This window comes from Theropithecus gelada, chromosome 2 (genome assembly GCF_003255815.1).
Source record: "Theropithecus gelada isolate Dixy chromosome 2, Tgel_1.0, whole genome shotgun sequence".
NCBI lineage: Eukaryota > Metazoa > Chordata > Mammalia > Primates > Cercopithecidae > Theropithecus > Theropithecus gelada.
In genome coordinates, this window is record NC_037669.1 from 41,657,901 (window position 1) to 41,676,046 (window position 18,146).

Consider the following 18,146-nt stretch of genomic DNA (forward strand, 5'->3'; position numbering starts at 1 on the left):
GCAGAGGCTTAAGTAGATAAACAACGCCGCCAGGAAGCTCGAACTGCATGGAGCCCACTGCAGCTCAAGGAGGCCTGCCTGTCTCTGTGGACTCCACCTCTGGGGACAGGGCATAGCTAAACAAAAAGCAGAAGAAACCTCTGCAGATGTAAAAGTCCCTGTCTGACAGCTTTGAAGAGAGTAGTGGTTCTCCCAGCACGGAGGTTGAGATCTGAGAATGGACAGACTGCCTGCTCAAGTGGGTTCCTGACCCCTGAGTAGCCTAACTGGGAGACATCCCCAACTAGGTGCAGACCGACACATCACACCTCACATGGCTGGGTACACCATGAGACGAAGCTTCCAGAGCAAGAATCAGACAGCAACACTTGCTGTGCAGCAATATTCTATCTTCTGCAGCCTCCGCTGCTGACACCCAGGCAAACAGGGTCTGGAGTGAACCTCAAGCAAACTCCAACAGACCTGCAGCTGAGGGTCCTGATTGTTAGAAGGAAAACTAACAAACAGAAAGGACACCCACACCAAAACCCCATCAGTATGTCACCATCATCAAAGACCAGAGGCAGATAAAACCACAAAGATGGGGAAAAAGCAGTGCAGAAAAGCTGGAAATTCAAAAAATCAGAGCGCATCTCCCCCTCCAAGGGAACGCAGCTCATCGCCAGCAACGGAACAAAGATGGACAGAGAATGACTTTGATGAGTTGAGAGAAGAAGGCTTCAGTCAATCAAACTTCTCAGAGCTAAAGGAGGAACTATGTAACCAGCGCAAAGAAACTAAAAACCTTGAAAAAAGAATGGAAGAATGGATAACTAGAATAATCAATGCAGAGAAGACCTTAAAAGAACTGATAGAGATGAAAACCATGACACGAGAAATATGTGACAAATGCACTAGCTTCAGTAACTGACTCGATCAACTGGAAGAAAGATTATCAGTGATTGAAGATCAAATGAATGAAATGAAGTGAGAAGAGAAATGTAGAGAAAAAAGAGTAAAAAGAAATGAACAAAGCCTCCAAGATATGTGGGATTATGTGAAAAGACCAAATCTACATCTGATTGGTGTGCCTGAAAGTGACGGGGAAAATGGAACCAAGTTGGAAAACACTCTGCAGGATAACATCCAGGAGAACTTCCCCAACCTCAACATTCAAATTCAGGAAATACAGAGAACGCCACAAAGATACTCCTCGAGAAGAGCCACTCCAAGACACATAATTGCCAGATTCACCAAAGTTGAAATGAAGGAAAAAATGTTAAGGGCAGCCAGAGAAAAAGGTCAGGTTACCCACAAAGTGAAGCCCATCAGACTAACAGCAGATCTCTTGGCAGAAACTTTACAAGCCAGAAGAGAGTGGGGGCCAATATTCAACACTCTTAAAGAAAAGAATTTTCAACCCAGAATTTCATATCCAGCCAAACTAAGTTTCATAAGTGAAGGAGAAATAAAATCCTTTACAGACAAGCAAATGCTTAGAGATTTTGTCACACCAGGCCTGCCCTACAAGAGATCCTGAAGGAAGCACTAAACATGGAAAGGAACAACCGGTACCAGCCATTGCAAAAACATATCAAAATATAAAATCCATCGATTCTAGGAAGAAACTGCATCAACTAATGAGCAAAATAACCAGCTAATATCATAATGACAGGATCAAGTTCACACATAACAATATTAGCCTTAAATATAAATGGACTAAATGGTCCAATTAAAAGACACAGACTAGCAAATTGGAAAAAGAGTCAAGACCCATCAGTTTGCTGTATTCAGGAGACCCATCTCACATGCAGAGACACACATAGGCTCAAAATAAAGAGATGGAGGAAGATCTACCAAGCAAATGGAAAACAAAAAAAAAGCAGGGGTTGCAATCCTAGTCTCTGATAAAACAGACTTTAAACCATCAAAAATCAAAAGAGACAAAGAAGGCCATTACATAATGGTAACGGGATCAATTCATCAGGAAGAGCTAACTAAACTAAATATCTATGCACCCAATACAGGAGCACCCAGATTCATAAAGCAAGTCCTTAGAGACTTACAAAGAGACTTAGACTGTCATACAATAATAATGGGAGACTTTAACACCCCACTGTCAACATTAGACAGATCAATGACACAGAAAGTTAACAACGATATCCAGGAATGGAACTCAACTCTGCACCAAGCAGACCTAATAGACATCTACAGAACTCTCCACCTCAAATCAACAGACTACATATTCTTCTCAGCACCACATCACACTTATTCCAAAATTGACCACATAGTTGGAAGTAAAGCAATCCTCATCAAATGTAAAAGAACAGAAATTATAACAAACTGTCTCTCAGACCACAGTGCAATCAAAATAGAACTCAGACCTAAGAAACTCAATCAAAACCACTCAACTACATGAAAACTGAACAACCTGCTCCTGAATGACTACTGGGTACATAACGAAATGAAGGCAGAAATAAAGATGCTCTTTGAAACCAATGAGAACAAAGACACAACATACCAGAATCTCTGGGACACATTTAAAGCAGTGTGTGGAGGGAAATTTATAGCACTAAATGCCCACAAAAGAAAGCAGGAAAGATCTAAAATTGACACCCTAACATCACAATTAAAAGAACTAGAGAAGCAAGAGCAAACACATTGAAAAGCTAGCAGAAGGCAAGAAATAACTAAGATCAGAGCAGAACTGAAGGAGATAGAGAACCAAAAACCCTCCAAAAAATCAATGAATCCAGGAGCTGGTTTTTTGAAAAGATCAACAAAATTGATAGACCACTAGCAAGACTAATAAAGAAGGAAGAGAGAAGAATCAAATAGATGCAATAAAAAATGATAAAGGAGATATCACCACGGACCCCAGAGAAATACAAATTACCATCAGAGAATACTATAAACACCTCTACGCAAATAAACTAGAAAACCTAGAAGAAATAGATAATTTCCTGGACACTTACACTCTCCCAAGACTAAACCAGGAAGAAGTTGAATCCCTGAATAGACCAACAGCAGGCTCTGAAATTGAGGCAATAATTAATAGCCTACCAACCAAAAAAAGTCCAGGACCAGATGGATTCACAGCTGAATTCTACCAGAGGTACAAGGAGGAGCTGGTACCATTCCTTCTAAAAGTATTCCAATCAATAGAAAAAGAGGGAATCCTCCCTAACTCATTTTATGAGGCCAACATCATCCTGATACCAAAGCCTGACAGAGACACAACAACAAAAAAAAGAGAATTTTAGACCAATATCCCTGATGAACATCGATGCAAAAATCCTCAATAAAATACTGGCAAACCGAATCCAGCAGCACATCAAAAAGCTTATCCACCATGATCAAGTGGGCTCCATCCCTGGGATGCAAGGCTGGTTCAACATATGCAAATCAATAAACATAATCCAGCATATAAACAGAACCAAAGACAAAAACCACATGATTATCTCAATAGATGCAGAAAAAGCCTTTGACAAAATTCATCAGCCCTTCATGCTAAAATCTCTCAATAAATTCGGTATTGATGGAACATATCTCAAAATAATAAGAGCTATTTATGACAAACCCACAGCCAATATCATACTGAATGGGCAAAAACTGGAAGCATTCCCTTTGAAAACTGGCACAAGACAGGGATGCTTTCTCTCACCACTCCTACTCAACACAGTGTTGGAAGTTCTGGCTAGGGCAATCAGGCAAGAGAAAGAAATCAAGGGTATTCAGTTAGGAAAGGAAGAAGTCAAATTGTCCCTGTTTGCAGATGACATGATTGTATATTTCGAAAACCCCATTGTCTCAGCCCAAAATCTCCTTAAGCTGATAAGCAACTTCAGCAAAGTCTCAGGATACAAAATCAGTGTGCAAAAATCACAAGCATTCTTATACACCAGTAACAGACAAACAGAGAGCCAAATCAGGAATGAACTTCCATTCACAATTGCTTCAAAGGGAATAAAATACCTAGGAATCCAACTTACAAGGGATGTAAAGGACCTCTTCAAGGAGAACTACAAACCACTGCTTAGTGAAATAAAAGAGGACACAAACAAATGGAAGAACTTAGCATGCTCATGGATAGGAAGAATCAATATTATGAAAATGGCCATACTGCCCAAGGTAATTTAGAGATTCAATGCCATCCCTATCAAGCTACCAATGACTTTCTTCACAGAATTGGAAAAAACTGCTTTAAAGTTCATATGGAACCAAACAAGAGCCGGCATTGCCAAGACAATCCTAAGCCAAAAGAACAAAGCTGGAGGCATCATGCTACCTGACTTCAAACTATACTACAAGGCTACAGTAACCAAAACAGCATGGTACTGGTACCAAAACAGATATACAGACCAATGGAACAGAACAGAGGCCTCAGAAATAATACCACATATCTGCAGCCATCTGATCTTTGACAAACCTGAGAAAAACAAGAAATGGGGAAAGGATTCCCTATTTAATAAATGGTGCTGGGAAAACTGGCTAGCCATAAGTAGAAGGCTGAAACTGGATTCTTTCCTTACTCCTTATACGAAAATTAATTCAAGATGGATTAGAGACTTAAATGTTAGACCTAATACCATAAAAACCCTAGAAGAAAACCTAGGTAATACCATTCAGGACATAGGCATGGGCAAGGACTTCATGTCTAAAATACCAAAAGCAATGGCAACAAAAGCCAAAATTGACAAATGGGATCTAATTAAACCAAAGAGCTTCTGCACAGCAAAAGAAACTACCACCAGTGTGAACAGGCAACCTACAGAATGGGAGAAAATTTTTGCAATCTACTCATCTGACAAAGGGCTAATATCCAGAACCTACAAAGAATTCAAACAAATTTACAAGAAAAAAGCAAACAACCTCATCAAAAAGTGGGCAAAGGATATGAACAGACACTTCTCAAAAGAAGACCTTCATACAGCCAACAGACACATGAAAAAATGCTCATCATCACTGGCCATTAGAGAAATGCAAATCAAAACCACAATGAGATACCATCTTACACCAGTTAGAATAGCAATCATTAAAAAATCAGGAAACAACAGGTGCTGGAGAGGATGTGGAGAAATAGGAACACTTTTGCACTGTTGGTGGGACTCTAAACTAGTTCAACCATTGTGGAAAACAGTGTGGCGATTCCTCCAGGATCTAGAACTAGAAATACCGTTTCACCCAGCCATCCCATTACTGGGTATATACCCAAAGGATTATAAATCATGCTGCTATAAAGACACATGCACACGTATGTTTATTGTGGCACTATTCACAATAGCAAAGACTTGGAATCAACCCAAATGTCCATCAGTGACAGACTAGATTAAGAAAATGTGGCACATATACACCATGGAATACTATGCAGTCATAAAAAGGATGAGTTTGTGTCCTTTGTAGGGACATGGATGCAGCTGGAAACCATCATTCTCAGCAAACTACTGCAAGAACAGAAAACCAAACACTGCATGTTCTCACTGATAGGTGGGAATTGAACAATGAGATCACTTGGATACAGGAAGGGGAACATCACACACCAGGGCCTATTGTGGGGAAGGGACGGGGGGAGGGATAGCATTAGGAGATACACCTAATGTAAATGATGAGTTAATGGGTACAGCACACCAACATGGCACATATATACATATGTAACAAACCTGCACGTTGTGCACATGTACCCTAGAACTTAAAGTATAATAATAAAAAAAAAATTAAAAAAAAAAAAGAAAACGTGGTACCAATATACCATGGAATGCTATGCAGCCATTAAAAAGAACAGGATCATGTCTTTTGCAGGAACATGGATGCAGTTGGAGGCTATTATCCTCAGCAAATTAACACAGGAACAGAAAAAGAAATACTGCATGTTATCACTTTTAAGTGAGAGCTAAATGATAAGAACTTACGAACACAAAGAAGGAAACAACAGACACTGGGGTCTACTTTAGCGGGGAGGGTGAAAGGAAGGAGAGGAACAGAAAAGATAACTATTGGGTACTGGGGTTAATACATGGGTAATGAAATAATATGTGCAACAACCTCCCACAACATGCGTTTACCTATGTAACAAGCCTTCACATGTACCCCCAAACCTAAAATAAAAGTTTAAAAAATGAAAAAAAAAAGTTAATGAAAATTAAAAAAACAAACAACTCAAAACTGAGAATATTTTTAAAAATAGAATAAAATGTAATAGACAAAAAAAGTGTCTTCACTGTTGTAGAATCAAGTTCAAACTCTTTTTCTGTTTTTTCCTTTTTTTTTTTTTAAGAGAGAAGATCTTGCTCTGTTGCCAAAGCTGGGGTGCAGTGACATGACCATCGCTCACTACAGCCGTGAGCTTCTGGGCTCAAGCAATCCTCCTGCCCTAGGCTCCTGAGTAGCTAGGAAGACAGGTATGTGCCACCACACTTGGCTAGGTCTTTCTGTGTTGCCCAGGTTGGTCTTGAACTCCTGGCGTCAAGTGATCCTGTAATCTCAGCCTCCCAAAGTGCTGGGATTATACAGGCGTGAGCCACTGCATCTGGCTTTCAATCTTTCTGAATGAGAATACTCTAACTCTAGTAGGTATCTGCTCTGGGACTCAAAGATGCCATACTTATTCCTCTTTTCTGGTCTTGTCCATTTCCCTTGCCTGTAATGCCCTCATATTTCCAAATCTCACCCATGCTTTAGAGATAGACCAGGTACCATTGGCCCCACAAAGCTTTTTCAAATCACTCTTGTTCACATTGGTTGTCCCCTGCTCTTCTTCTTTATAGAACTTACTTTCCTGTTAGTTATGGGCCAGAAAATATGTTAGGCATTACAGTCTCTAGAAACTACTGAACTCTAGGGCTATAGTGAAAGTAGTCATGGATAATTTAAACAAATAGGTATAGCTGTGTTCTAATACAATTTAATTGAAAAAAATAAGCTGGATTTAGCCAACAGGCCATAGTTTGTTGGCCCATGCTTTGCTGACCAAATGTATAAACTCGGGAAAAAATATAAAAAGCAATTGTTTGAAGGTTTTAGATAGCAAGCAAAGGCACACAGACATGACCCTGAAATAAAATGCACTGACTGAAATCAAAATTTATCTTGTGTGCTTGTCAAACACTATTCTGGGTGTTTCTGTAAGGGTATTTTTAGATGAGTTTAACATTTAAATTTTTAGTCTGAGTAAAGCAGATTGCTTTCCTTAATGTGGGTGGGCCTCATACAATCAGTTGAAGGCTTGAGTAGAACAAAAGATTGAACCTCTCCTACATAAAGGGAAATTCCTCTTGCCTGACTGCCCTTGAGTTGGGACATCATTTTTTCCTGACTTTAGAGTCAAACTGAAACACTGCTTCTTCATGGATCTTGAGCCTGCTGGCATTTGGACTGGCACTACGCTATCAGTTCTCCAGATTCTAAGGCCTTTAAACTCAGACTAGGCCATCAGCTCTCCTGGGTCTCCAGCTTACCAACTGCAAATCTCAGGACTTGTTAGCCTCCATAATTGCCAATTCCTTATAATCAAGCACTTTCTCTTTCTTTCTCTCTCTCCATATATCTTCTATTGGTTCTGTTTTTCTGGAGAAACCCGACTAATATGCCTGGCTTTTCCCAGTGTGTGTTTATTAACACAGTGAAAAGAGTTCAAATAAGAAGTTGCAGCAATTACCAGCAATTTCATCATTTGCCTAGTGCTGGGTATACAGAGTTTGGAGTCTAGGTTCTTCCAGGTCAGATGGTCTGGGTTAACAAGGTGGGCTTTCCATTTAAACCACATAAGGATCCCACCTTAGGTATAAGGACTGTGAACCAGGACTAAGGGCAATACTCTAACAGCAAAACTGAAATAAACCTCTCCATAGAAAGGCTAAAACCAAAACTCCACAGGAACAATTGACCTGCCAGAATTTAACTGCTCTCAAGTCTTCAGAGGAAGATATGAATTTCTATAATGTGTCATTCACGGTGTCCACTATAAAACAAAAAATTAATAGACATGTGAAGAAGCAGAAAAATTTGACCCAGTATTAAGAGAAAAAACAGGTATTAAAAGACTCTCAAATGATCCAGGTATTCGATTTATAAACAATAACTTAAAACTAACTATGATAAGTATGGTAAACAATCTATAAGAGAAGCAAATAAAAATCATAGAACAATACAATGTATGAAATGAAAAATTCACTAGGTAGGATTATTAGCACATTAGACACTGCAGAAGATAGGGTCAATGTACTTGAAAACGGACCAATAGAAATTATCGAAACTGAAGTAAACAACAACAACAAAATGATGAAGACAGCCTCAATAACCAGAAGTCCCAGAGGGAAGGTAGAGAGAATAGGACAAAAAAAGTATTTGAAAAAATATTAGCTGAAAATTTTCTTAATATGAATACAATAACTCAGATACATGAAGCTCAGGACCTCCAAGCAAGATAGACATCAGGAAATCTACAATAAGGTTAATCAAAGTAAAATTGCAGAAAATAAAACAAAATAAACCAAACAAAGAGAATATCTTAAAGAAGCCAAAGATAAAAATATTCAATATGTATAGGAGAATGACAACAAGAATGAAGGCTGAATTTACATCAGAAACAAAAGATGCCAAAGACAATGGGAAAAAAATCTTTCAAGTGCAAAAAGGGGGAAAAATTGATGAAGTAGAATTATACACATGCAACAGAAATATTCCTCAAAAGTGAAGGCATCATGAAGACATTTTCAGATAACCAAAAAGCTGAGAGACTTCATTACCAGCGGAACTGCACTGTTCCGCTGTGCAAAAGATATGCTAAAGGAGGCTGTCAGGCTTAAAGGAAATGATACCAAATGAAAATTCAGATCTGTTTAAAGGAATAAAGACAACCAGACATAGTAGATATAAAAAATCATTTTTCTTTCATTTCTTTAAATTATTGAAAAGTCAATACACTATTTAAAGTAAAAATAACACATGGTGGATTTTATAATATATGTAAAAGTAAAATATATGACAAAATAGTACAAAAGATGGAAAGTGGGAACAAATTTTTTTAAAATACCATAATGGTAGAATTAAACCCAACCATACCACAACTTAGATTAAATGCAAGTAAATGATACCATTTAAAACAACAGCTTGTCAGACTAGACGAAAAAGCAAGACCTGACAATATGTTATTTAAAATAGACTCACTTTAAGTATAAGACGGAGATTAAAAAGTAAAGGGTTGAGAAATGATATACAATAGTCTCCTCCTTACCCATGGAAGACATGTTCCAAGACCCCCAGTAGATGCCTGAAAGTGTGGATAGTACTGAACCCTATATATACTTTTTTTTTTTAATCCGAAAACTGAGACCGGTTACAAAGTGACCAACCAGCAGGTAGCCTATACAGTGCTGATACGCTGGTCATAGGGTGCTTCACATCCCGGGAAGGACATTATGAGATTTCATCATGCTATGCAGAGCACCATGCCATTTAAAATTTAACTGTTTATTTATGGAATCCTCCATTTAATATTTTTGAATCACTATTGGCCATGGGTAACTGAAACCATGAAAGGTGAAACTGCAGAAAGTGTATCACGTAAACACTAATTATAAGAAAACTGGAGTGGCAATATTCGTAATAATAAACAAAGTAGACTTCAAGATAAGGTGTATTACCAGAGATAAAGAAGATCATTTCATGTGACCTGAGTCCATGAGTAAGGTTAAAAAAAAAAAAAAAAAAACCATTTCATAATGATAACAGATTTCATTCATCCAGAAGATATAATATTCCTAAATGTGTATGTATCTAATCACAGAGTTTTGTAATACATGAAGCAAAACCATATGGAACTAAAGACAAAATTAGACAAATCCACAATCATAGTTGGAAATTTTAGTACCCTTGCTCACTAAAAAGTAGAAATGCAGATGAAAAAAAAAAAAGAGAATTTAGAAGACTTCAACAACTCTACTAACCAAATTGACCTAATTAAAGTTTATAGAACATTACACACAACTGCAGAGTTCACATTTGGGTATACAAATAATCCTAGCTTTTGCATGGCACCATATTAAATAAAACCTGTGCATGTTAAAACCTTTGCATGGTTCTGATATGAACAAGTTTCAGTTAAGATGGAACTGTGCAAAGCAAAGGTGTCTTTCTCTTTTTTTTTTTTTTTCAGATGGAGTTTTGCTCTCGTTGCCCAAGGGGAGTGCAATGGCACAATCTTGGCTCACTGCAACCTCCGCCTCCTGGGTTCAAGTGATCCTCCTGCCTCAGCCTCCCAAGTAGCTGGGATTATAGTTATGTGCCACCATGCCCGGCTAATTTTGTATTTTTAGTAGAGCCAGGGTTTCTCCATGTGGGTCAGGCTGGTCTCAAACTCCCGACCTTAGAAGATCTGCCCACCTTGGCCTCCCAAGCTGCTGGGATTACAGGCGTGAGCCACCACGCCCGGCCCACAAAAGTTTATTTTAACAGAATATTCACAAAGATAAAACATATGGGGAGGGCCATAAAACAAGTCTGAAAAAATTCCAAAGGATTGAAATGGTATAGAGAATGTTATCTGGCCAAAACATAATTAAATTAGAAATTGATAATAATAAAGTATCTAGTAGATCTTCAAATATTTGGAAATTAAGCAATACACTTCTAAATCCCTGGATCAAAAAAACAGCATATGTATAGCATCTAGCATAATGCAATCAAGAAATACTTGAAAAGACCCCTATGTTTGGGTTGAATATTTTGATTGGAGAAGATATGAGAGATCAAATAGGAAGTTCACCTTTATTCTTCACTACTGGAGCTACTCAGAAAAGCCCTAGCCCTAGAGAACATACTTTCCTCTACTGTTAATTTAAGTAAAAAGTATGTTTAGAAAGATGTTATGGAAATAACTGTCTATGGGTGCTGCCCAACAAGTAAAGTAGCAAGGCGGATCCTTCGAAAAATCAAACGGCATGCTTCATTAAAAATTTTTCAAACACAGAGATGATTTTTGGAAGGTTGTAACTTTAAAAATGTTTAAATCCACTATTTTAATTGTTCTTTCAGCCAAATATTGCACATCTGAAAAATAACAGAACAGCTTCTCAAGAACTAAACTGATTTAGCTACAAAACACGGAATAAACACATACCTTAGCTGCATTGATAAAACATGTTTGTAATTGTCTACCCAAAAATAGAAAATTTTCTGCAGCTGATGGAAGCAATTCATTGTAAAATTCCTCTGCATCTTCTCCTGGCTCCAAGCCCACACAGCAATGGCTGAAATAAGAGCACAAGTTTGTGTTAATTAGAAGTTTACATAGAATGTTCAAGCTTCTAGAGACACTGTGCCTTATTGAGAATTTTTAGTATGCTTCTTTTATTGCCAAGCCAATAAAGAATTTTTGTCGAAAAATTAACAACTTCCTAGAAAAGTAAACAGTGGTATAGACCATGCAGGTACTTAGGTCTGGGATTTATATATCCTAAAAACCTACACATCAGCTCATTCAGGAAATAAAAGACACATGGCTCACAATAAAGAGAAGCTAAGTTTTTGGTGAATTGGCTATGATCATTCTCAAAGCTATAGGATACCTTGAGAGTTTAATTTATGAAAGGCATTTGTGTTAACTAATACATTTTAGACATCCAATAGCTGAAAAATGCCCAGGTAGGATTTGTTTGTAAGGGATACATAAGCAAACCAAACACTAATTTCATGCCAATTTTACCTTCCAATAGATCTACTTTTTGCAAAATATTCACTTGCATATTCCTTATATCAGAAGGACAAACAGCAAAACCTAACTCTAGTAGGAACACTTTACAATATACATTAGAGGAGAGAAAGTCACTTAACATGTCAGAAATCTCAATAATAAAAGGTTTTTCTGTAAACTAACATTCAAAAGAGCCTCAAACTCAAGAATGGTCTCTATGTGTGTTCTCTAATGAACAAAATCTGCTGTTTGAGTCTTTTCAACAAAATGCATGGACACTAATAAGCAATAACAACTATGTATTGAGCATGTTAAAAATCTAAGTAATCAATGGCAGACTGGATAAAGAAAATGGTATATTTCTTTGGGGTGGTACATATACACCATGGAATACTATGCAGCCATAAAAAAGAACAACATCATGTCCTTTACAGCGACATGGATGGAGCTGAAGGCCATTAACCTAAGTGAACTAACACAGAAACAGAAAGCCAAACACTGCATATTCTCACTTATAAGTGAGAACAAACACTGAGTATGCAATTTACTTATAAAACAAACCTCCACATGTACCCCTGAACCTAAAATAAAAGTTAAAAAAAAAAAACTAAGTGGCTAACATTTACATGTATCATTTTTTTTTGTTAGTTTATTTGCACCTGGGTTCCTAAAGTTAATGGGCTAATGCTTACATGTATCAGCTTTTCTTTTCTCTTTGGTTCCTAAAGTTAATTACTTAAGAGTATCTATTTTGATTGAAAGGCTTAACAAATGAAATTATGTTTCTGCATTCACAAACATGGGAATTTCTTAAGTCTTGAATTCTACCCATGAGCCTGGCTTAATTAATATCATCATAAACTAGCATATCCAATCAAACAAAAACATAAGTCTTTATTTACTTAAGAAAATCAATCTTGAAAATTAAAGTATGAAAAAGAACATGATATACATTTTTTTAACTGTTCTTTGTAACTGTATACTTTAAATTTGGCCTTTACCAAGTAACACAGTAGGATTAGCAGCTTAGAAATCTAGCATCCAAGACAAACCTTTCCAGTGGGAATAGTTTACTAAACCCAAATGCCTTATTTAGGAAAAACAAAACAAGAAGGCTAGGATCCAGTTAGTAAATACATCCTTTCAGTTACTTAATCAGGAAGTAGTTTAGGCACTAAGAACATCTGGTTTATTCTACTACCTCCTTTTAAAAAATGTTTATTTCTCTTCTATTGATTTCTAGCATGGCAGTAGATCAGGAAATTCTACTTCTAAATTTTATTGACAGTATTTGGGTTGCTTAATGAAATATACAGTTGATAGCTAAATTGACGTAGTGAAACGAATGTTTCTTTATCGGTTCTCCTATAGTACTTGCTTGCATACTTTCATTTTAGCACTGATTTCATTCTGCTTTGTATCATATACTTACATGACTGTCACCCAATCTCTATTTTAAGTTTCTCAAGTACAGAGCCAGTGCCTTAATTTCTTCACTTCTTTAAAACTTCCTTAGTCAATAAAGAGTATATTAGGCACTTGGAATTCAGTGGTGAGAAAAAAAATGATCACCATCTTCATTAAGCTTGTGGAGGAAAATTTTAGATAGTCAAACAATCTGAAGTAAAATTATGAATAACAACATATAATATGAAGGAAAAGTACAACCAAAACCTACAACAGGAGGTTGCCAATGTTTGTTAGGCAGATAAATAAAAAGCAAACGTTGAAAATCAGAATCAACTACTACATCCCTCAAGAACAAGCTGACTTACTGCTTCATTTTACCTTAATATCTGTGTAAGCTGGGAAATGGTAGTCCAACCACCCTGGATTCGAGAACAATCTTGACTGAGGACCAAGAGGCAATATTGAATGAGATCATAACAATATATATCTTGTTTGATTTTCTTCAACTCTGAGCTTCCTAAAGGTGTGATGTTTATTATTTCTAAGGCAAAAGGAAATAAGATATATTTAATTTTGCTTAATACACCCAGGAGCTATTTGTATTTTTATATGTTGAATAATCACTAAAAATATATTAGAAGGAAAAATTACTGTTCTATTATAGTGTTAAGATTTCTCTGAACAAATTTAAAAGAAATGTTAAAATTATACCAATGATGGAACCGTTTTTCACTTAAAATGATATCTAATCACAAAAAGATTTTCTTACCTTTTAACTTCAACAGTATAACAGGGACATTCTGCTCAGGGCTTTTTGCAACTTCAGCAGCTATAGATAAGATCCTTGGGTCTGTACCTGTTGGCTTCATTTCTCATATTACCTATATTTTAACAGAACAAGAGAATAAAGGTCAAAAAGCCGTAAAATGTTCACTACCTAAATAATGTTTGAAATATAATTTCAATATAAATAAAAACAGCTTTTCTTGCCTTGTTTGAGAAGCAGAATATAGATTTTTTCATTTCTTCCTTATAGAAAACTGGTTTTTCTAACCAGTGTAAAAGAGCTCAAGATTCCTATACCTCACATGTAACAGCTATAGCAGGTATTATTTATTGTGCACTCACTAAGAGTCAGGAACTGTGATAGGAGCTTCACATTCTCTGTCTAATCTGCACAATAATTCTAGGATAGGAATTAACTTCCTTTAATTGTACAAGAAAAACTGCAAAAAAGAGCTAACATGACAGGCCTAAGACTACTATCCTTTCAAAGGTGTGCTTACAAGGTTGGCCCTTGACTAGCATCTAGAACTTGGATTTCAGGAGGGTTTCTACCATTCTTTGATAAGAGTGGCTCCCTGTGCCTAAAACTGTTTATAAAAAATAATGTGGTTCATGCTGAATACCCGCTTTCCTTCCAGGAGTCTTAGAATTCTGGTATATGCCAGCCAAGAGTACCTATATAAAGGGTGCCTATGTGGCCATCCTCCAATAAAAATTCTGATCACTGAGTGTCTAGTTGAGCTTCCCTGGTAGACAACGCTTCAAACATGTTGTCACAGCTGGCTGCTGGAGGAATTAAGCATATCCTACGTAACTCCACTGGGAGAGAACTCAGAAGCTTGTACCTGATTTCCTCTGGATTTCACCCAATATGCTTTTTCCCTTTGCTGATTTTGCTTTATTTCCCTTCACTGTAATAAATCATAGCTGTAAGTACACTATATTCTGAGTCCTGTGAGCCCTCCTAGTGAAGCACTGACCTTCAACACACTAATGCTCAGAAATGTTACATAAATATAAGATAATCAGTGATTGCTTCTAAATAGTATAGTGAAGGCCAAGTGCAGTGGCTCACGCCTGTAATCCCAGCACTTTGGGAGGCCAAGGTGGGTGAATCACTTGCAGTCAGGAATTCAAGACCAGCCTGGCCAACATAGTGAAACCCCATCTCTATTAAGAATACAAAAATCAGGTGGGCATGGTGCTGCGTGCCTGTAATCCCAGTTACTCGGGAGGCTGAGGCAGGATAGTTTGAACCCAGGAGGCGGAGGATGCAGTGACCGGAGATCACATCACTGCACTCCAGCCTGAGCGACATAGCTAGACTCTGTCTCAAAATAATAATAATAAAAAATAAATAAATAGTATATTGAATAAAATCAATTCTCCTAACATTAAAAAACAAGGTCCACATCCTAATTGTTGCTAAAATTTTCTCTATGTAAAAAAGTTTAAGGCAGGAGAATCACTTGAGAATAGGTGTTTGAGACTAGCCTGGTCAACAAAGCAAGACTCTGTCTCTAAAAAAAAAGTTTTAAAGCATTTGAAGCTCAAAGATATCTTCACATAATAAAAGTGTATTTTCGTATTTATAATAAAGCTAACATGTATCAAATGTTTAATATAAGCTAAGCACTGTGTTAGTATACTATACACTGTCTTATCTAATCCTCACAACAGGGCTATGAAGTAGAGCCCGTGATCATTTGATCATTTCCAAACGTACATATATACATATACATATATATGTTTTTGTCCACAGTTCCTGGCTCATAACTCCCATAGCCTTTGTTACAATATTGTTATGTTAGGGTGCTTTAGGCCTCAGAAAACAGAATCTATCTCTGACTTTCTCCTCTCCTCCTTTCACCTGCTCCTTCTCTCCAAAGCAGAACTCTAATCATCCCTGCCTTTCTCTGACCTATCTTGTCTAGTTGTAGGTCATAAGACCCCTGTTTCAGAATGGATCTTGCCCTGTATCGTGGAAGGAGTGCTGCATAGAGAAGCCAAGAAGAATCTGAGCAGCCAGGCCTTGCTGGGTCTCCCACTCAGTCTATTAGTATTAGATCATATCTTTTTTTGTCCAATCACATTTCCAAAATGATTGTCCACACTTCAGTCATGCCTATCCAATGAAATCTCCATAAAAGGCTCAAGAGGATGGGGTACAAAGAACTTCTGCATAGCTGAACATATGGAAGTTCCTGGAGGAACCTCCCGGATATCACACCCAGGGAGGACATGGAAACTCTGTGCCCCTTCCCATACTTCACAGTATGCATCTCTGTATTTGTATCCTAATATCTTTTTTTTTTTTTTTTGAGACAGGATCTCACTCCTGTTGCCCAGGCTGGAGGGCAATGGTACAATTATGGCTTACTGCAGCCTTGACTTCTCGGGTTCAGGTGATTCTCCCATCTCAGTGTCAGTCCCAGTAGCTAGGACTATAAGTGCAAGCCATGACGCTCAGCTAATTTTTTGTATTTTTAGTAGAGACAGAGTTTCTCCATGTTGCCCAAGGTCTCTGTAATATCTTTATAATAAACTGGAAAACATGTTTCCCTCAGTTATGTGAGCTCCCCGAGCAAATTAATACACCCCAAGGAGGGGGTGGTAGGATTCCCCATGTATAGCTGGTCAGTCAGAAGCACAGGTAAAACAACCCAGGGCTTGCGACTAGCATCAGAAGTGGGGGCCACTCTTGCGGGACTAAGCCCTAAACCTGAGGGATCTGACCCTATCTCCAAGTAGACAGTGTCAGAACTGAATTAGATGATACCCAGCTTGTGTCTGTTGCAGAATTGATTGCTTGCTTGTTAGTGGGAGAAATCTCCACACATTTGGTCACAGAAGTCTTTTGTGTTGTCATGATGTGAGAGCAAAAACTGTTTTTCCATTCATATATCTCTTATTAGGTACAATATAAATCATTAAAAGACAGGTTTGCTGAAAATACTTTAAAGAAAGCCCAGTGCAACTCCTGGCACATAGTAATCACAAAACTTTCAAAGAGAGTGCATATAGTTATCTCATTCTTTCCAAATGGCTGCATTATGCTACATTTCCTTTTCAAGAATGCAGCAAAATATATCTAAACATCACCTCTACTGGAGGTCACTCAAGCCGTATGCTATTACAAGCAACACTGCAATGAATATACACATTATCCTTTATATTTTTGCCAATCTATTACATGATAATTGGTATGATTGTGTTTTAATTTGTATTTCTTTTTTTTTTTTTTTTTTTTTTGAGACGGAGTCTTGCTGTGTAGCCCAGGTTAGAGTGCAGTGGCCGGATCTCAGCTCACTGCAAGCTCCGCCTCCCGGGTTTGCGCCATTCTCCTGCCTCAGCCTCCGGAGTAGCTCGGACTACAGGCGCCCGCCACCTCGCCTGGCTAGTTTTTTGTATTTTTAGTAGAGACGGGGTTTCACTGTGTTAGCCAGGATGGTCTCGATCTCCTGACCTCGTGATCCGCCCGTCTCGGCCTCCCAAAGTGCTGGGATTACAGGCTTGAGCCACCGCGCCCGGCCAGTTAATTTGTATTTCTTTGATTATTAGGGAGGTCAGCCACATTTCATGTTCACTGGCCATTATTTATGTATTTTCTATTCATATCCTTTGACTATATTTCTATTGGCTTGTCTTACTTTTTTGCAGAAGCTTTTCATACATGGATAGGAATCTTTTCTCTTTTATATTGGTTATAAAATTTTCTCCTTGGTTGTCATTTATTTTTTTAAATTTGACTAGGGGGTCTTTACCATAATTTTACAATTTTTTTTTTTTTTTTTTTGAGAGAGAGTCTCACTCTGTTTACCCTGGCTGCAGTGCAGTGGTACAATCTCAGCTCTGTGCATCCTCCACCTTCCGGGTTCAAGTGATTGTCATGCCTCAGCCTCCCGAGTAGCTGGGATTACAGGCATGTGCCACCATGCCCAGCTAATTTTTGTATTTTTAGTAGAGATGGGGTTTCGCCATATTGGCCAGGCTGGTCTTGAACTCCTGACCTCAAGTGGTCTGCCCACTTCGGCCTCCCAAAGTGCTGGGATTACAGGCATGAGCCACAGCGCCCAGCCATTTTTACAATTTTTTACATACTGAAATAGAACAATCTTTTCCTTTATGGCGTCTGTCTTTTGTGTCATGTTTAGAACGGTCCTCTTTAACCCAAGAGGTAAAAAACATTCTCCAAATCTTCATGTTTTTCTGGTTTTGTTTTCCTTACATATCTTCGAAAGTAAGGTATTTTTGTGAATGGTGTCAATAAGAATCTGAATTT

At 37.8% G+C, this 18,146-nt stretch overlaps 1 protein-coding gene across 2 annotated transcripts in view; it reads right to left on the reverse strand.

Moving 5' to 3' along the window:
• IQCB1 (IQ motif containing B1) overlaps nucleotides 1–18,146 on the reverse strand; it is a 76,132-nt gene that overhangs the window by 55,718 nt on the left and 2,268 nt on the right. For both annotated transcript variants that reach the window (XM_025377790.1, XM_025377789.1), the window contains exons 3-5: nucleotides 13,848–13,959; nucleotides 13,457–13,619; nucleotides 11,096–11,225 (exon numbers count right to left, since the gene is read on the reverse strand). In XM_025377790.1, the coding sequence (XP_025233575.1) occupies nucleotides 11,096–11,225; nucleotides 13,457–13,619; nucleotides 13,848–13,947 (393 nt within the window). In that variant the 5' untranslated portion in view covers nucleotides 13,948–13,959. The remainder of the gene's footprint in view (nucleotides 1–11,095; nucleotides 11,226–13,456; nucleotides 13,620–13,847; nucleotides 13,960–18,146) is intronic.